Raw genomic sequence first — 21328 nt, forward strand, 5'->3', positions numbered from 1 at the left:
AACATAGGCTAGTGCTGGCTCCCTTCTGTGCTAGTATGTAACCTTCAGTCAATATCATAAGATTCTCTTACAAAGTCTAGCATTAGTAAATGCTCATCTATAGACTGAAAAGAAACTAGTAGCATAAGTCCCCATTTAAAAGAAAACTTGATTCTTAGTTGTTTTAAAAAGCATTTTCCTCATTATATTTTTCTTGATACTACAATAATGCATTAAAAGTGCATGGTCCTTGTAAACATTTGCAAATTACATAAAGGATATTGAAGAAATAAATGCTTATAAATTGAATATTTCTGTAATGTCAAGATAAGAAAAGTCTTTCACACATGGCAATAAATCAGAAAATAATTAAAAAGATGGATAAATTTGAATATAAAATTGTTTTAAATTTCTGTAGGGGAAAAATACATCATGACAAGAATTTAAGACAAATGATTTAGAAAAAAATATTACAACATATATGCCAGGCAAAGGGTCAATAAAAGCAAAAGCTTCTTATAAATTAATAAGAAACAGAGAAATATCCTACCGGAATAGAGGGGTAACAGCCTGAACAAACAGTTCATACTATAAAAGACATGTGAATAGCCAATAAATAAAGAGATACACTCACAAGTAATTTTTAAAACAAATAAAAACAGTAAAAAGATATTATTTTTCTTCCAGTAGACTGCCAAAATGAAAAAATGGCCAATAACCCATGTTTGTGACCTCATCTGCTATTTGTGGGGCTGTAAACTAGTAAAGACTCTTTAGAGAGCATCTGACAATATGTATCACAAGTTAAACATGGATACCCTTGACCCTGCAGTTCCCTGCCTAGGAATTTATCTCAAACAGATCTTCAGTCAAGTACATGATAATGTAGATACAAAGATGTTTGTTAAAGCGTCATTTATAATAAAAACCTGTCCAATGACGAAAGATATATTAAATAAATTGTGGTACATCTATATAATGGGAGGCTGCAGGATCAATTAAAAAGGCAATATATACCTGTATTTATATAAACATTTCATTAATATATTAAGTGGCCAAGTTAAAAATAAATATGTGTAGTTTGGTCCCATTTATATACAATTATTTGGATATCTGGGTATGTGCCTAAGTAGAGAAATGTTTATTTTTTTCACATTTTTATTGGAGTATAATTGCTTTACAATGTTGTTAGTTTCTGCTGTACAACAAAGTGAATCAGCTATATGCATACATATATCCCCATATGCCCTCCCTCTTGAGCCTCCCTCCCACCCTTCCTATCCCATCCCTCTAGGTCCTCACAAAGTATCGAGTTGATCTCTGTGCTATGCAGCAGCTTACCACGAGCCATCCATTTTACATTTGGTAGTGTATATATGTCAATGCTACTCTCTCGCTCTGTCCCAGCTTCCCCTTCCCCCACTGTGTCCTCAAGTCTGTTCTCTATGTCTGCGTCTTTATTCCTGCCATGCCACTAGGTTCATCAGTACCGTTTTTTTAGAGTCCATATATATGCGTTAGCATACGGTATTTGTTTTTCTCTTTCTTACTCCACTCTGTACGACAGACTCTAAGTCCATACATCTCACTACAAATAACTCAATTTCGTTCCTTTTTATGGCTGAGTAATATTCCATTGTATATATGTGCCACATCTTTATCCATTCATCTGTCAATGGACATTTAGGTTGCTTCCATGTCCTGGCTCTTGTAAATAGTGCTGCAATGAACATTGTGGTACATGTATCTTTTTGAATTATGGTTTTCTCAGGGTGCATGCCAAGTAGTGGTATTGCTGGGTCATATGATAGTTCTATTTTTAATTTCTTAAGGAACCTCCATACTGTTCTCCATAGTGGCTGTATCAATTTACATTCCTATCAACAGTGCAGGAGGGTTCCCTTTAGAGAAATGTTTAGAACTATGCAGTTCAACTTGCCAACCAGTGGCCTCACATGATTATTTAAATTTAAATTAATTTAAATCAGATTAAATTAAATTAGGTTAAAAATTAACTTCCTCACTTGCAATAGACACATATCAAGCGTTCCATAGGCTCTTGTGGCTAATGGCTACCATATTGGACAGCACAGATACAGAACAATGCCATCAACACAGAAAGTTGTATTAGGCAACACTGATCTAGAAAGATGTTTTCCAGCATGTTTTCAGTGGTTGCTTCTGGGTGGTAGAATTCAGGGTTAACTTTGTTTCATTATCCTTTTCTAAATTATTTGAATTTTTTATAAGTGTATGCAACATCTTCATATTCAGAAGTTATTTTCATCTGGAAAAAAAACCCAGCATCTTACAATGTAGATATGAGCGTTGCTAATAGTTTGTTATATTTCCTTTGAGTGCTCTCTGTACTTATAGTTGCACAGAATTAACACCATGTGTACAAGTTCTTAGCGTTGCTTTTATACCTAATATTATACCATCAACATGATTTTTAAAAGCTGCATAAAATTCTATCCTATGTGCTTAAGTGATTTTTGTTTTATATGTTGCCCTAAAAAAATATTACTAAAATATTTAAGAGTTTTGCAAGTCACTTGGATTTGAGGAAATCAAATTCATAATGAAATTCATAGTTCTTTTGTTATAGTTACATAAACATCTAATATATCACACTTCGAAGATGCTTTTTTTGTTCTAAATCACTATTCAAAACCACCCTCATAAAACATAATAGCCTTAGAAATCAGTGTTTTTGATGAAGTGCCTTTATAATTCAATCACCCACTTCCACTATTGAATGTAACAATGCACAGAAATCTTTGTTAACATCTGTCTTCTGTGGAGACTTATCCAAAATGTATCACCTCTCTTTAAGTCCTTTAGAAGCTGTTCTTTAAATGTACATACTTCATTTGGCTTCCTGGGGCTACATTTTGATAAATATAGAATGATTTTAATGATGTGAATCAAAGGAAAAAAAAATTTTGAGGGATTAAAGAACAATGACCCAAAATCCATGGAAGAGGAGAAAGTGTAACAAATCCATTTGGCATCTTACTCTGCAGGTTGTTTTCGCTGTATTTAGAATTCTATCCAGAATAAAACTGAAATCAGGGGCTCTGTTTCTGTAGCCATTCTCTGGTAGATAAGACTTTTGCAATTGGATTTATGATCCGCAAATAGGAATAGTCTCCAAAGCACCTCAGACTTAGTGTATTAAAAACCAAACTCATTACCATACCATCTACTCCCCCCAAACCTATTCCTTCTCCAGGTGTCCCTGTGTCTCTTGGCTACACCACGTCTCAGTTGTTCAGAACCTGCTAACACCTCCATCTCTTCAATCCCAATACCCAATCCAACATCAGGTCAAGCTAGTTTTGCCTCTTCCGTGTCTTTCAAATCTGTCCAGCTACACCACGATGCCCCTGAAATGCTGCAAGTGCCTCCCTTCCAATCTGTCCTCTGTATTCTAGCAAATCACACCCTGTTCTTCCTCTGCTTGAACCCATTCAATGGCTCCCCTTTGTTCAAAGGCTTAGAACTCCCTAAGGAGCACAGACCATACCTCTTAGTATAGTCTGGCTCCCTACCTATCTTCCAGGTTCATTTCACCCAAGCTCCCTTCCCGCTTTGAACTTTCTCTTACTTTGAACTTTCTCTTATTTGATCGTCTTCCTCCACCCACAAGGCATTTACATATGCTGTTTACCCTGACTGAAGGGCTTCTTACTACTCTTCCTTCACCTGCTTAAGACTCTTCCTCATTTTTCAAATTTTAGTTCACCTAATACTTCTTTAAGGAAGCCCTCCCTTATTCCATTAATTATATCATAACAAGCTCTGTCTTGTTTACTTAGAGACTCTTTGATTAATTTAATGCTTGTGTCTTCACCAGATTATCACCAGGGTGTATAGTATCTGTTTTTTTCCCTAATGTAGCTTCATCAACCAGCACCATGCCAGGTAAATAGCAGGTACTTATAAGCATTTGTTCATGGGATGAATAAAGAACTTGTGGCAGATGCCCACAAACACTAGGAACACTCTAAATGTTCTTCCACAAAGGAACCTTTGGAACATCTGTCAATAGCAGAGTGTCTCTAGACAACCAGACTCTCTAATGAGGAGAAAACCATGCTAGTCATTGTACTTTGGAGTGAAATGCTCTTATTACATTTCACTTTGCGTTGGACTATAATTGTATTTGAAAGTGAGAGTCCAGGACCCAGCCCTATAGGTATAGAGCCCAGGAAGCTGGGATCTACCCAACAGAACCATTCTAGGGGAGGACCCAGAGTGAGGTCCTCTTTCATGTGTCAGATAAGGCCCGAGGAGAGCGATCTATGACAATAAAGCAATTGCGAAGCAATCTCCAGCCAGGGAGAAAACCAGAAAGAAGCTAAAATAGATAAATTGATGCCTATAGAGATTTGGGGGTGATGCTGTTCAAACGGACATGTTTCCCTATTTCCCAGAAGCATAGCAGTCTCTTTTAACTTTTACAGACCACCTCTGAACACAACCAGTGATGTGCTGGAGCCAGCTCATACCAGTTCATGATAGTCAATTGTTAAATTTTTGGTAAATGTGCTACTGGTTGTTAAACATTATTATTATAAGTTAAATAAGATGAATTTGCAACTAAATAAATTATATTAAAAACAAAGATAATAAATACTCAAAACTCATCACTTTCTATTTATTTTGTTATATTTTATGATTATCTATGATCTTGAGGCTAATTTATAGCTCTTGTATCTGTACAGTGAAATATCATATAATAGGGTGCTACATCTGTAGCACATCTGTACATCTCTTTCCACTTCTGAATCCAATGATGTTATTTGGGTAGTTTGAAGTTGGCTATAGTGGCAGTTTTTACATCATGAAAAGTAGTAAGTGCTACAGTTCAGGGATATGGGGGTTTTTGTTCTTGTTGTTTGTTTGCTTGGGTTTTTGGGTTTTGTTGGGGTTTTCTTCCTTTGAAAGCCTTAAACATGTACCAGCATACCATGAGAGGCAACCTATTCATGGCTCAGTGGAATCCATTTTTTGTACTTAATTGTTGAAATTAGCCAACAATGCTAGGAAATCACTAGACTGAAGTGAAACTCTGAGCGAATCTTCCAATATCTTCTACAGTATATTTCGCAAGAAGGTATCAAGTGGGAATCGTTAAAGGAAAGAAAGGAAAGTGCATGAATCCTCTTACTCCCACTTTGTAGACTACTCTGTTTCTTGAGTCCCTAAGTCAGTGTTTGCTATGAATTAATCATAAAGCAAGTATTTGAATGAATTGGAGAACTCAAGAAGTGGAATAATTTGAGTTGATCCTTGACAGTAGGATGATTTCTTTTTATATGAAACTGGGTTACATTACAGTTCATCCTAAAACAGTCCATGCCTTAAATGTTGTCTTCTTAAGATGATATAAAAACATTTAGTTTGCCAGTTTCCAAAGGCTTTACAAAATCCCCCAGGGAATACTTTGGTAGGGGAGAGAAAAGATGACTGAGTGGGAAGGAGGGAAAAGGTGAAAAGAGGGGTAAATGATATTTGAGAACAAAGTTAAAATAAATTACTTCAAAACTGATTAGTGCATGTCGACAAGTAAAATGCAAAGAATTGGCTACTAATGTCCTGGGAATACTTACTTGTTTTTTTGTACAATTTTTGTAAAATTTTGAGAGCTTCATACTCATTGAATTCTTTTTACATTCCTGTTTAGAATTGTACTAGCAATCTTGGCGATACCGTAATGGCATGGAGATATTATTAACCTGCCTGATTTTACTGACTAGACACATTCAAATAACTCTGAAGATAATTGTTTTCTCATGGAAAGTTGAGGCCTTAGAGATGAGAACTTTGGTCTTCATGTGTAATGTTGGATTATTTTAATGGATGGATAGCAAAGAATTTTAGAAGACATTTTCTTACTTTCAAAGAGAAGCACACACATAAAAAGGCATATTTAAGACAGGGCTTATTTAGATGCTATTTGTTATTTCTTATAAAAGTAGACATCAGACCTCCTCCAGACTCTGAATTATAAAGAGCTTTATATACCTGTGTTTCTGAAGGAATAATACATTATTGATCTTTATTCATTATGGAATATAGTTAACTTATTTATCTAGAGTAACGGAAAATAAAAGAGATATAAATAAAACAGAGATAAATGTGAAAATCAAATAATATTTAATCTTGAAATATTTTTAGAACGTTTAGTAGACACACATTCATATCTATATTTAGACACTGCTAGATAACTTATCTATTTACTTCAAACTCCTTTAGTTACCTATAGCAAATTGACAGGAAAATTTCTTTCCTTTAAGCTCCTATATCCCTTTTATAATTTTAATAAGAAAAAGATAAACAGCTGACAATTTTTCACTGCTATTTTTCATGTCATACTTACATTAATTACACCAGTCACCACAAAAATATGTGAATTCTTTCTTTACACGTGACACAGTACAGTTTGCAGATTCAATTTTGATTACCACACTAATGCTTTAAGGTGAGAAGACATTATTATCATCCATAGTGAGTAAAAACTAAGCTGAAACTCAGAGAAAAAAGTTGCCTAATTTTCAAAGCTAGTTGAACACAGAAGTCAGAAACATAAAAGTTCTAGAAATGTCTTTTAGCACTCTTTAAATTATGCTTCCCATGGAAGAGCAAATTAAGGAAAATATAAAAGAAAAGTGTGTGTGTTTAAATATAATATAATAAATAGATACAAATGTAAATACAAATATATGTCTTGATAAGTCACAAAGTAAGTAAATATATATATATGTATGTATATATATGTATATATATACATACATATATATATATTTGTAGTAATATGTTCTGGTGTCCACAAGAAATTAAATTATTCAGTAGATGCCCCTATATTGTCTTTCATTTTCAGGCTATTGATTTATTTTTCACATACTCACAGCTTGTTATGTGCTGCCCTGAGCACTTCACATGTAATTATTCATTTATTCTTGTAACAAAGAAACTGAGTCATAGAAGAATTAAGAAAACTCACGAGGTTACATTGCTTTTAATTGGTGCATCTGAAACTCAGAGTCAGATAGACAGGATACAATTTTTGCTGTCTCCCTCAAAGTATCAGAAGTCCTTAGCATCTACGCTAAGCACATGGATTTTCCAGAAACTGCAAAGGGAGCATTGTTTGTGTTTGTCATTGCTAAGGAATTGTTGGGCCTTCTTTTTTTAATATGCTTGATTTTCACTTCTGTTCTGAGGTTTCAGAAGCCCCTTCGGTGCCCTCTAATTGTATCAAATACCGTATAAGGAGGCAGATCCCACAACAAAATAGGAAAAATAGTATCTTGCCAATTAAAGGACTCATGGACCAGAGAGAACTTAGTAAATAGTATCTGCATTCTTTTAACAAACAGTCCTCATTATTCTAAAACTTGGAAACAATGATAATGAAACTTACCCAGAAGCACCACGCTCCCCCTCAACCCACCCCACTCCCCAAAATGTAATGCATGTCACCAGCTCTGTGGGGGATTTTAACCAGGAAGGAACATACGAGGGCTAATTGCCTGCTTTGCACACACCGCTAGCCCTCAGGACATGTGGCTTTTTATGCACTGGAGTGGAAATGACTGCATAAGAATTTTGCTGGGTTAGGTGGTTGCATGTGTCACAGAAGGCAGGGGGAGAGTTTGAAACATGAATGACAAGCTATCTATACTTCAGAATTTTTAAGTTTGACAAATACTGACTCGATGAGGAGGAGGAAGCTCACTTCTTTTCCCATTGACTTTTTTAAAAAACTGCTATATATTTCATGCACTTTGACTTTCAGTAAAGATTACTGTACAAATGATGATTGAACTTGGCTGTTTGGCTTCCATTCTTTCCTAGCAAGACAAGTGGTACCACTAGACCATATTTCTTTCCTATTTTAATTTCACATTTGGATTATTTTGTATTTTTAGGAACTGCCTAAAATATCACTAAGGGAGATGACCTGAATGGATGCTGATTTATTTAAGTTTATTCTGCCATTTGAAATATTTGCACTATTTTTATATCAACTCCATCAAATTGGCTACGCTTTTTAACACAATGTGATACAGAGAGGGCTTAGACTTTATGATCCACTGTACCTGGTGGCAAATCTTCCTTCCCCCATTTTACAAAACTGGGCAGATTACTTTACCCAACCCCCCAAACCTCAGAGTTTTCATTTGCAAACTGAGGGGAAGAAAAACATAGCTACCTTTCAGCATTAGTTTGCAGATGAAACAGAGGGAAAAATATAGAACAGCTAGGATGGTGCTTGACAAACGATTACTAATTAGAACTTACTGTGGCTGTATTTATTATTTTTTATAGAGAACTGATCAGTTAGGAATCTAAATCTATTTGCCCTAATGAAATTCCTTCAAATGTAGATCCCATAGAATACATGAAGATTAATCAATATCAGGACCAAATTTTATTTCTTACAGTCATTCCTTGAACAGTGTAACACATTTTCTGTGCACTCATATTCCACTGGCCCACCCCAGCAGTTACCTGTAGAGTTCCTACATAGTCCTGAGAATGTTTTCTGGCCGTAATGTAAGGGAGTGGGCATCCCAGGAGAGATGCTCCATCAACAAGAGATGGGAGTTGACAGATCGGTACTCCAGTTTCCAGGATCATTGGGGGTGTGTTCATACTGTCTTAGGGTGGCGCTGGTTGGACTGAGCCTCAGTTGCCCAAAGTGGTAATCTGCTCTATATCCTACATACTGTAAACATGCTATCTATTGGCTTTCTTTCCTCCTTGTCTTACTCTCTCATTGTACTTCCTGTGATCACTTCCAAAGTAATGTATCAATACTTGCCCCCAGATCATTGACTCAGGTCTGTTTCTGAAGCATCAAGACAAGCATCCTATTAGCTGAGCATATGTACTGCGACCTAGGAACCTAGCTCAGATAATGCAACTTCTTGAAATAACAGCATTTGTGCAGCTCTAACAAGTATCACTTGGACATCTCTACATTCTGGGACTTACTTGTTCCCAGGAATCTAGGCACCTTATTTTAATCCCCCTTTTCTTCTACTTCTGAGTGTCAGCTGGCTGAACGCCTCCAGCACCCACTTCCTCTTTCTTTTCATTCTTTGAAACTATGTAGCTTTGAAACTAGGTTAAAACCACACTCTGAGATTGCTCACTGAAAGGAGGAAAACCTCAAGCAGTTAAATTTTACGTTAATCACTAGAATGCTAGCTGGAGATTTTCCTTGAATTTATTTCTCTCTCCTCTGTAGCCATTCCCAAGGATAAACAAAATTTTAGCTGCATGGATATGCCTATGATCAAGGGGAATATTTTTCAGGGTGATTGCATTTACATTTCTTCTAAACTATTTTTTTTTCTTTTAGATTTGAACAGTCTTCGTTTTTAGCTCAATAAACTCATGTCCGGCATCTTCAAGCCACTTTATTTTGGATGGAGATGCATAGCCAGGCCAACTAAACTTTTTCTTCTCCTCCAATAGATTTTTTTACTTGTACATGGAGGCTTCCCATGAGTGCAGTGAAGACTGTGTATACAACTTTATCACCACTCTATCCAAACAAGTATAAATAATCTTGTTATGATAATGCCTCTGTGAGATATGAAGGACTGTACTGCTCTTTTTCTTTCTAGTATTTGCCCATAGTCACTTTTCTTTGTCATAGTCAGTCTGTTCTCACTTTGTTCTTCCCTCCATCTAAAGAAATAGCTGAAAAATATTCAGTCTACCCCCGTCGTCACTTACAGGAAAAAATGGATAAACAACGTCCTCCGAGTCTTCCCCTCTATGTAGGAGAATGTTCATGGCACCGCATTTCAGAGTTAAAAATCCATGCAAGTGGAAACTGTTTTATCTAAAAAGGCTTGGTGGCTGTGTGAGCTGCTTAAACTACTGGTATATCCTGAAGAAGAGAATAGTATTCCTAATGACATTCATAAAAAAGAGCAAAACTTTTGCAATGAGAGGTGTGAGAATAAGTATTGATTCCAAGGGGTTTGTTCATCTATTTTTTATTTTCCAAAAGGCAAATGTTAAATTCAAGACCTTGATGGGAAAACCACCCTTGACATAAGTTTATATCTTTCCTTCACAACAGATTTAAATAATGCATAAACATGCTAATGTCATTTTAATCTAACAAGGAATCTATCTCTTTCATTTCTGGCTGTTGTACTGAGTGTTAATAGAAAGACTTTTATATACCTTGTTCTTTATCTGAATGATAGATTAAAGTTACATCTATATAATTTTAATTCAGATCAAAAATATTGTATTAAGTGCTGGGAATAAAATTAACCTAATATGCAAATTGTTCAATAAGCCTAACATCCAGTAAAGATATATTTTATGGAGATGAAAAATAAGTGAGGTATATTTTCTGCACCAAGAATGCTTTTGGTATCAAAATGAAATCTAAGGTCTTGAAGGATTTTTTTATTTTGCGTATATCTGACATACAAATAAAATAACTTTTCTTTGAAAGTCATATATATTAAGGAATGAAGGTTGAAACTGGGATTTGACTCTTTTAAAAAGCATCTTTTAGCATGTGATTATCCTTTTTATTAATTTCTATTTTGTTGAATGATATGTTCTAATTATAGTAATGCATACCTGTGTCTCAGGTGTATACGGGTCTTGACTTTCTTCAGTTGCCTATTACCTGGAAATGGGAATCATTAATCTGAGCAACTTTGCTTTCTTTGCAGCAGAACTGAAGTAATTTAATCATGAATCCCAATGATTAAGAGAAAATGAACTTATTTAGTCAGACAGTCTCTATTTTGTAACTCTTACGAGAATGAATAGAGATGATCCTGCACTTAACATTAAAATTACACTTAAATTATAGCTGCCAGGATTCTTAGTTGGTCTGGCTAATTCCAATGGTGGAGACACATGTAGGATATTCTCTGGGGAAAGCAGGCCTGAGTGCCAGTTTAGTGAAACTATGAAATTCCAAGTTCACCTCACCTCTTTTTTTTTTTTTTTCTGAGCTATATTCTTTAGTGTTCTGCAGCAGAGAAATTGGACATTTTTATAGAGTTGTGGGGATAGCTTGTTTTCTTTGTAAAATTTTCAAAGAATTTATATCATTGCAGGGACCAAGAAATATGTTCGAACTTGGTAGTAACCTACGTAGGTAAATCCTTTTCTGAAAACTGGTCAGGAGGTTCAATAAATGAGAAACAGAAATAAGATTCTTTAGTAGAATAGATTTTGGGAAGAGGGTGGTTTTCATGCAAACTGTCTATAGGTGTTTTTTATTGTTGCAACATATTTTGATTTTGTTTGTTTTTGAAATGCAGCCACTCATATCCCCAGACCTGAGAAACAAGCCCCGAGAGACAACCATTTTTTAGACATATTTACTTTATTTTTTGTTTGTTTTTGTTTTTGTTTTTCTTTTGGCCATCCCACATGGCTTGCGGGATCTTAGTTCCGAACCAGAGATTGAACCCGGGCAGTGAAAGCACCGAGTCCTAACCACTGGACTGCCAGGGAACTCCCTAGACATGTTTACTTTAAATCCTTCCACGTACATGTTTCTCCAAACACTGGGTGCCTTTGCTGTTTATTCTTCTAGATAATTTCCCCCTTTTGCCTATTCTCTGAGGGTCTCCTTTGCTGAAAACAACTGAGGGCAACTTTTGGTACTTGAAAGGACAGATATCTTTTCCAAGTATACCCTTCACATAACAATCTGCTCAGTAATGAGGAATGAGACTTGAAGCCACCACATCAGCTTGGGATGTTGTGTTCAAAATAGAAAACAGAGTACAGGTAAAAAGAAAAGTGAAGTCATGTCTTAAGAGAGATTTCTAACATAACCATGTTTTGTGTTGATAAAAATGAAATAGATGAAGAAAAGGTACAATTTTAAAGAGAAATAAAATGATTAATGATGGAAAAGAAAGTAAAATATAGTTTAAAAATTAGTATGATCCATCACCAAGAAAAGGTATTAGTAAGAAAGTTGCTTGTTATATATTTAAATGATTTCTTTGCTTGCTTTCAGAACTACATAACTTTAAAATATTGTGGTTTCTCTTGAATTCCTAAATTTTATTTCTAAAATTTCTTGCTCCTCCAGTTCATGCTCAATACTTTTAAAAAATTTATTATTGATATATAAATGTTAACTATCTCAGATGTAGAGAGATATATAACAATGAACCTTCAAATACCTACCCCTCAGATTCAATCATCATCATCATTTTGCCAGCCTGCATTATCTTCCCAATCCCATACATATATATATATATATATATATATGTAACCATTAAACCATTAGTGGGAAAACTTAACAGAGCTGCCACAAAGAGTTGGTCATCTTTCTCAAAACTTCCTGTTGATTCTACCTAACAGTATTGTTAGGGATAGTGTGAATCCCAGAATCCCTCTTCCAGAATTATCTTCTATTCTGGGCACCTTCCCTCGGTCCTCCCTACTTGCCCGGGCTTCCTATTTCTCAAGGAAAACTCAAATGAATCCCTGAGCCCCACACCTATTCCCTGAAGTTCTGAGAGGTGACACTCTTTAATCCATCAACTATTTAATAAGTGGGCAAAAGTATTTTTAATGGATATGTGAATTAGGCAGCAAAGTAGTATAGAAGGAAGAGAAAATACTTGAAAGAGAAAAGAGCCAGAGGGTGAGTCACATGGCTGTCAATGGAAGGAAAGAAATGACACAAAGTATAGAGCGCATTCAATTCCAAATATTGTCCCCTTAAATATTGTAGAACTGAAGATATTGATGGACTTTGTAATCACTGATTTAACACTAGGGATTTATAATTACAAGTTTCAGGTGGTTTCTGAAGTTTATTTTTCTCTTCTAAGTACACACAAGAAAATTTTAAGTACTGATCAAATGTATTTTCTCTTTGAAACTTGCCTCAATGATGATCAAAACCTGAGAGGCAGTTAATTGTTTCACAGAACAGGTGGTATCATTCTTTAATTAGCCTTCACAAAAAGTCCATTCTTTCAGAACATTCTCCTTTAATCTTTCATTAATGGTAAAATGTTAAACATTTCCCTTTTTGCTATGATTGCTTATTTAATAATTTTTTTACTGTGTTCCTCTCCTTTTCTAGGTCATGCAAATTGATACGTTTGTGATAGCATTTGATCTTTCAAGGAGGCCTGATGTTCTTGATAAATTCTCAGCTTGTTAGTCAAGTTGAAGTTTTGATTATATTGGGCACAGCTTTGAAATGGGATTTCCTCTCATCATAACTTACCTGAAAATGTTCCTCTTCATTCGGCTGAACAGAGGAGAAAGTTTTATTAACTAAAGAGAGAATTAATATCACCAAATCAAATAACTCAGCTGGAAAGGTTTTGTTGTTTCTTTCTTGGTTTTTTCAAGTTTGCTTTTTCTTTATAAGGGTGCTGTATATAAAAACCTCAGAAGGGAGATCAGAATAACCAGCCTAAGTCATTAAACCCTGTTGGCCCAGCATTTAGCTAAATAAATAAGAATGTAAGTTTATTCCTTGCTCAGAAGCTGGCTGAAAATTTGCTAAGTGATTGATTTGATGCTAATTTTCTGCATGAAGCTCTTATCTTCTTCAAGGCCTGTATGAAAGGAAAATAAATTCAGCCAAAATGACGGAGCCCTATGTAGATTTTGTTTTGAATTCAGAAACTATGGAAACCTCCTTTGCCCAGCAGGACTAGATCTCCGAGGGATCCATACTTATGATGTCCCAAAGAAGGCAACTTGCTCTGAAAAGACTGCAGAATTTCTCTATGTCCAAATCCCAGTACTTTTTGAGGATAGAACTGAAATAACATATTCATGTCAGGCACCGCCATTTGGCTCACTTTAACAGTCCTCTCTGTCAGTGTTCAGTGTGGAAAAAGTCCATGCTGTGACCCTCAGCTAGATTTCTGCCCCAGCCCTAGGTGGCATTGTTGTGTTTTGATTCTGCCAAACCACCCTCTTCGTTTCAATGTGTTCATGAATTGAGGAGAGGGATGAGATTTTGCATTTCAGTATGTGATTCATGGGATGATTGGAGGAAATAAAGGAAGAATTGTGACACATAAAAATGTGTTACTGAATGACAGTATGACAGAAAGAGCTCTTGACTTAGGACCATAAGTCTTTTTTCCAGCTTTATTGAGATATAATTAACATACAATATTGTGTAAGTTTAGGTGCACAGCATGTTGATTTGTTACATTTATATATTGCAAAATGATTACCACCAGATTGTTAGCTAACGCTTCCATCACCTCACATAATTATCATTTCTTTTTTGTGGTGAGAACATTTAAGATCTACTCCCCTAGCATTTTTCCAATATATAATACAATATTATTAACTATAATCATCATGCTATACATTAGATCCCCATAACTTACCTTATATCTGTAAATTTATACCCTTTGACCAACATCTCCCCATTTTTCCCACCCTCCAGTCCCTGGTAACCACTACTCTAATCTTTGTTACTATGAGTTCAGCTTTTTTAAAATCACATATAAGTGATATCATGCAGTATTTGTCCTTCTCTTTCTGACTTATTTCACTTAGCATAATACCATGAGGATCGGGACTTCCCTGGTGGCGCAGTGGTTAAGACTCCACACTCCCAATGCAGGGGGCCCAGGTTCTATCCCTAGTCAGGGAACTAGATCCTACATGCATGCCACAACTAAGGAGCCCACCTGCTGCAACTAAGACCCAGCACAACCAAATAAATAAATTAATATAGTATAATATAAAAAAAATACCATGAGGCTCTGAGGATCATAAATCTTGATGCAGAAATTCTCTCTTCACAACCTTTGGGCAAGTTATTTCACCTCTCTGGGCCTTTCTGGGTTGAAGGACTTCAACTCATACCAGTTTCTAGTAAGAATAAAAGGCAACGTTACCTAGAGATTATCATACTAAGTGAAGTAAGCCAAACAGAGAAAGACAAATATCATATGATATTGCTTATATATGGAATCTAAAAATGTGATGCAAATGAACTTATTTACAAAACAGAAATTGATCCACAGACATAGAAAACAAACTTATGGTTACCAAAGAGGAAAGGAGGAGGGAGGGATAAATTAGGAGTTTGAGATTAACATATACACACTACTATATATAAAATAGACGATGAACAAGGACCTACTGCATAGCATGGGGAACTCTACTCAGTTTTTGTAATAATCTATAAAGGAAAAGAATCTGAAAAATAATATATATACATATATATCTCCAAATCACTTTGCTGTACACCTGAAACTAACACAAGATTGTCAATCAACTATACTTCAATAAAAATTTAAAAATTAAAAAAAAAAGAATAAAAGTCAACTTTGTTTTGAAGACATTCTAACTCTAATTCTTTTGAAATTATGCTCTAAAATCTCTAGCTAAGACTAAATTTTTCAACATTTATTCTTATCCAGGACCCCAAATTACGTGAACTTCTGGATGTGGGGAACATCGGGCGCCTGGAACATCGCATGATAACAGTGGTGTATGGGCCTGACTTAGTTAACATCTCCCATTTGAACCTCGTGGCTTTCCAAGAAGAAGTGGCCAAGGTATGTGGATTGAAACTTCTGAAGCTTGTCACCTCGATCTGAATCCGTATGATATTGTCCTGATTCCTATGAAAGACTTTGAGTTTTTGTCATATTTAGCATGTGTTAAAATTCCATCTAAAAATCATTCTGCTGCCAAGTAGAAGTGTAATTCAAACACTTCCAAGTAATGGCATTGGCTTAGAATAATGGATATTTTACATTAGAAATAAGGCATTTGATATAATTTCTTTGCAAAAGAAAATATAGATGAAACCACATTCCATTTCACCTAAGCATCTTATCCCAACCCATTTTCTCTTAGCCTTACCATCTTCTTTCCATCCCTCTCCTAGAGGGCAGACATTTCAGTACCTATTTAACTTCTTTCACCATGTGCACACTCAACCCATGATTACGCACATAGTAGCTGCTCAATTAATATGAGAAAGAATGAAAAATTTTAAACAACAATTTTAAATAGTAATAAATATTTATTCAACCATGGACTAGAAAGATGAATTAGACATGGCCCTCTCCATTAAGGAGTTGCTAGTTTACTAAGATAGTGGGCCTTTCAGATGCATACAGAAATAACTAGAACAAAGGGAAGATATATCAAACAAGAAGCTATGAACTTCTGGGAACCTTGGACTCAAGTCTGATGCTTTCTCTAAAAATGTCCAACTGCCATTAGAAAAGAACTGAAATGAACATATTGAAAGAAAAGGTTTCCTTTTTCATGTTTATAGTTTATAAGATACTAGTGATGATCCTGACCCTTCATACAATTTCTTTCCAGAGTTAAGAATATGAATCTAGGAAAACTTTGAAGTCTGCATATCATGTCTGTGCCCTTACACAGCTTCTCACATCATGGATCAGAACTATGGAGTCATGTCAGGCCAGTGTTCATTGCCTGAGCATTATGATCTATAATTTTTTAAGCCTCAGTGCTCTGACATTTTTTTGAGCTACACCAGATAATCTGACCTGGCCTCTAATTCTTTAGTGATTACGGTAGAGGTTTTTTTCCAAAAGTTGCATAACATCAACTTCAGTTCTTACAATGGAATAAATAAAATGCCAACTAGTTTTGACACTCTGAGGTCTTTAGAAGCTACTCATCAAGACTGTGTTACAAACCCCATCTATTTTCTCTCTTTAAGAACCAAGTCACCCGTTTACTTCTATGGTATAATTTATGCTTGGAGAGAGACTTCAGTTCAATGAAACATTGTCTGCATGACAGCATTGTACTTGCCTTGCAATCATTCTTATTCTGGTACCTGCTGGTATTCCGTTGAGTGTACACACTTCACTTCTCAATATGTGTATTGTTGGTTAGATGGATGGATGAATATAGATAAACAAATACTAAATATTTCTAAAATATTTAAAAAATATCATTCCTGAAATACAGTCATATTCAGTTTTTTTAAAAAATGACCAATTCATGATATTCATTAACTCTCAGTTAAAAGCATTCACTAAATGACAGTGACTTTCAGGGAGGCTTTTACTGTGAGTGAATGTAGTTTTATATTACAAACCAATCTGCATATCTTATATTGCATTAAACCTTTGTGCGGTTGAGTTGAAAACATTTTAATTTCTTCCTCTCTGTAGGTGTCTGCTCATTAATTGTCTTTAGGGATTTTGATTACTGAGCCCTGTAGTATTCCCTGTCAGAACTGAATCATAGACGTTTTTCCAGCAGCTACTTGCTTAATATAATTAATGAAGATACAGAATATGTTTTGCCTTCCCAGACTGTGATATTCTATAGGATATTTTTCCTCCATTGAAATTGCTCAGCCAGAAGGTTAAAATTTTCAAACACCATGTACTCTGAAAACTTAATTTCCACCCTTCTAATAGTCAGCACTGTCTCATAACATCACACCTTCTGTTTAGTCTCCGGAGCCAACATACCTAGTACCTTGCATAGTGCCAGCACCAAAGGAAACAGTTTCCCTCATTATATAGAACACCCGACAGGAACCTGAGCTTCTTTGAAAGTCAAATGTCTCCAGAAAAAAATTGTTTACCAAGGGATTCTGACTCATTCATTCATTCAACACACATTTGCCAGGTGCCTTCTGTGTTCCAGTTTCAGGGACACAGCATTCTGGAGGAAATAAATAGATAAATCACGATGATGAAGTACACTTACTGTGGGTCAGATGGAGGTCTGTGTGGAAGGATATAGCAGGAGGAGAGGGCATGAGGATGGGGGAAGGGGATTATTTCTTCATGGAGTGCTCAGAGAAGGCAAAAGTCTGAAGTTGCTCAATTGCAACAATATCATAGATTCCTGAGAAATCTCTTGAGTTGATTAAAATTTTTTTCATCAGAACCAGGACTTCAGCTTTCCTAAATATATTATTCCAGATTTGCGTGCTTTCTTTCTTACATAAATCACTTGAGATTGAATTTTTTATTTATTCTTTAAGACAAGTGACTCCTTTCAAAGGTGGATTGGGAGAAAACTGTCTTTCAATTTTTCCCTCTGTAGTTAGACTAAAAGAGTGGTATCTTTTGCAATTAAGTAAAAGTCACTCTTCTTGTTATACAGCATGATTTGCCAACTCTCTGTGTCCTAAAGATCGACTTTCCCTGATCCCTCAAGGGATACCTCCCTTTAATACACCTGGAAAATGGGTGGTTTGTTTCACATTTGCCCTCTGAGTCTCACACTTCTCCCTGCATCTCCTGCTTCCCTGAGGACCAATGAACACATCCACATTTGCTACCCCTGGAACTCCTAGACTTCAGTCCCCCTCTCCGGGATTCCCTGACCCCTCCTCAGAGCTGCAGGGGGGAGGTGAATACCATCATCCTTCCCTTTACTCTCCCACTGTTAATTCCCAACAGTCCTCCATGCACAGCTACGTGAATCCTGGCAAAGGTGGAGGTACCAGCAAAGGCAACAGAAGTCGATTTCTTGTATTGTGATGTAGGCTTTTGAAGGATTTTGGCTTTTATTTTGAGGAAGATGGAAGCCATTGGAGGGTTTTGAGCGGATGGTGGACTTGGTCTGACTTAACTCTTTAGTCAATAATGGACCGCAAGGACAGAGGCAATAATGGAAGCAGGGAGATCAGTTAAAAAACTGTAGAAATATTTTAAGTGGGTTATTAGTACCTTGGAACAAGGGGGAGCTATGTAGGAGATAAGAAGGGGTCTGAATATCTATATCTACATCTACATAAAGGAAGAATCCAGAGAACAAACAATTGCAATTGTATGTTTCATGTGAGAGGAAGAGAAGAATCAAGGATGATGTTAGAGTTTTGGTCCAAGAGACAGGAAGGATGGAAATGCCACTTACTTCATAAGGAAAGTTTAAAGTAGAACACATTTGGTGGTATACAACAAGGCTTCAGCTTTGATTATGTTCAATTTGAGATTATTATTAGATACCCAAGGAAACATGTTGAGTAGGCAGTTAGATATATGAACCTGGGGTTCAATGCCAATTATAATGCAACAGTTTGGAAGTCATCAGGTTATAGATAGTATTTAATGAGGCAGGATGAGCTCAGCCAGGAAGTGACTGTAGATAGAGAGGTTGTCCAAGACCTGAGTCACTGATACTCCAACATGAAGAGATTGAGGAGATAAGAAAGAATCAGAAAAAGTAGGCTGAGAAGGAGTAGCCAGTGAGGTGGCAAAGAGGCCAGTATGTGTGTTTGGAAGCCAGGTAAGCAAAGTATTTCAAGAAGAAGAGAGTGATCAACAGGATCAAATGCTACTCATAGGTCAAGTAAGATGAAGGCCAATAATTGACTGGTGGATTTAAGGATATAGAAGTCATTGGTGACCTTGATTAGAGCAACTACAGTGGAGTAGCAGGGTCAAAGTCTATTGGAGGGGGCTCTGGGGAATATCAGTGGAGGCAAATTAAGAAACCAAAAGAGATTGTTCTTGTGAGAAGTTTTGATGTAAAGGGCAGGGGAAAAATGAGAAAGCTGCTAGAAGGGGAAAGTGAGACCAAGAGATAGTTTTTAAGGTGGGAGAAACAACAAAATACATGTATGCTTGTGGGAATGATCCTGTGGAGGGAAAACAATGTAAGCGAGTCAGAGAATTGCTAGAGCATGTCCTTGAGCAAGCGAGAGAGTGGTAGGATCTAGTACAAGGCTCAATAAACTACAGCCTGAGGCCAAGTCTGACCCACCACTTGTTTTTATAAATAAAGTTTTATTGGAACATAACAGTGCCCATTTGTTTACATATTGTCTATGGCTGCTTTCACTAGACATAGTTGAGTAGTTATGACATAGACCATATGGAGTACAAAGCCTAAAGTATTTACTCTCTGGTCCTTTCCAAAAAAAAAAAAATTGTTGACTCTCTCTTATTCACAAATAGAGGGGCTGTGCTCAGACAGGAGCAAGGGCATTTAATCAATAAGAGGAGGAAAAGTGGAGTCCATCAGTAGAGATGCTGGTAAATCATCCATGTAGTAGAGGGAATTGTAGATGTTTTTTGATTGCTTCTGTTTTCTCATTGCCAAAGAAGACAGAAGTCAGTAGCTGAGAGTAAGGACTATTAAATCCTCAAGCCTTTTTTCCACACCAGTTGGTGAATTTCTTTAAATATCTGACTGGTAAGGTTAACATGGACTGCAAAAGACAGATCATTTACATCAGCTCCAAAAAACAGTGTCATTTGAACAAGTTAACTGATTTATCAGGTCAATGCAAATTTTTCTATTGGTCAAGAAGTCTGAAGATAAAATAATTCTCTTCTTCCTGCCCAGTTCTAGTCCCTCTTTCTAATATTGTGCTTTCCTTTGAGGTGGGAGGCTACATAGAAATGTCTAATTGTGCCTACTTCTTCCTGCAGCCATGCAACCTAAACACCATTGTGTAGGTTGGAAAACAGATTGCTCTGAGCCAGGAGCAGGGTTCACAGGATTGCCATATGCTGGTGTTCACTGTCAGGTCTCAGGGATCCAGTGTGTAACTCATAGGAGATCACTCTTCATCAAGAGAATTTCAGTAAGAAATGAATCTGGGCTTCCCTGGTGGCGCAGTGGTTGAGAATCTGCCTGCTAATGCAGGGGACACGGGTTCGAGCCCTGGTCTGGGAAGATCCCACATGCCACGGAGTAGCTGGGCCCGTGAGCCACAACTACTGAGCCTGCGCGTCTGGAGCCTGTGCCCCGCAACGGGAGGGGCCGCGATAGTGAAAGGCCCGCGCACCGCGATGAAGAGCGGTCCCCGCACCGCGATGAAGAGTGGCCCCCGCTTGCCGCAACTGGAGAAAGCCCTCGCACGAACCGAAGACCCAACACAGCCAATAAATAAATAAATAAATAAATAAAGTAGTTATAAAATTAAAAAAAAAAAAAATAAATAATGTCTTAAAAAAAAAAAAAAAAAAAAGAAATGAATCTGTCTCAGGATTAGTAAAGAGGAATCTCTGTGTGCAAAGGCGACAGAGGTGGCGCCTTCCCTGTTTGGATTTAGAAATCTAAAATGATTTTCAGCATGTCTTCCCTCTGAGTTCTGGTCCCTGGAGGCTCACCCAGTCACCCACCTGCCCAATTCCTATCCCAGATCCTTGTTCAATCCAATATAATAGCGAGATGGCCTATCACCCCGAGAGACGGAATTTGAGATTCCAGCTCTGATGTTCAGTTCTAATTGGTTAGATACTCTGATAGGCCCCCTGGGTAGACACATTGTTGAACCACCACCCAGTTTGGCAAATTTCAGCCCAGACATTGCTCCAGTGTATTAAAATGCAGAGGATTATGACAGCAAGGATCCAGGGGGTTAAGA

General features: G+C 36.6%; 1 protein-coding gene across 5 annotated transcripts in view; it reads left to right on the top strand.

The window, feature by feature from the left end:
- The window catches only part of PLCB1 (phospholipase C beta 1), a 690926-nt gene that overhangs the window by 451399 nt on the left and 218199 nt on the right, over positions 1-21328 (top strand). For all 5 annotated transcript variants that reach the window (XM_059895827.1, XM_059895829.1, XM_059895828.1 and 2 more), the window contains one exon: positions 15417-15554. In XM_059895827.1, the coding sequence (XP_059751810.1) occupies positions 15417-15554 (138 nt within the window). The remainder of the gene's footprint in view (positions 1-15416; positions 15555-21328) is intronic.

This window comes from Balaenoptera ricei, chromosome 15 (assembly GCF_028023285.1).
Source record: "Balaenoptera ricei isolate mBalRic1 chromosome 15, mBalRic1.hap2, whole genome shotgun sequence".
NCBI lineage: Eukaryota > Metazoa > Chordata > Mammalia > Artiodactyla > Balaenopteridae > Balaenoptera > Balaenoptera ricei.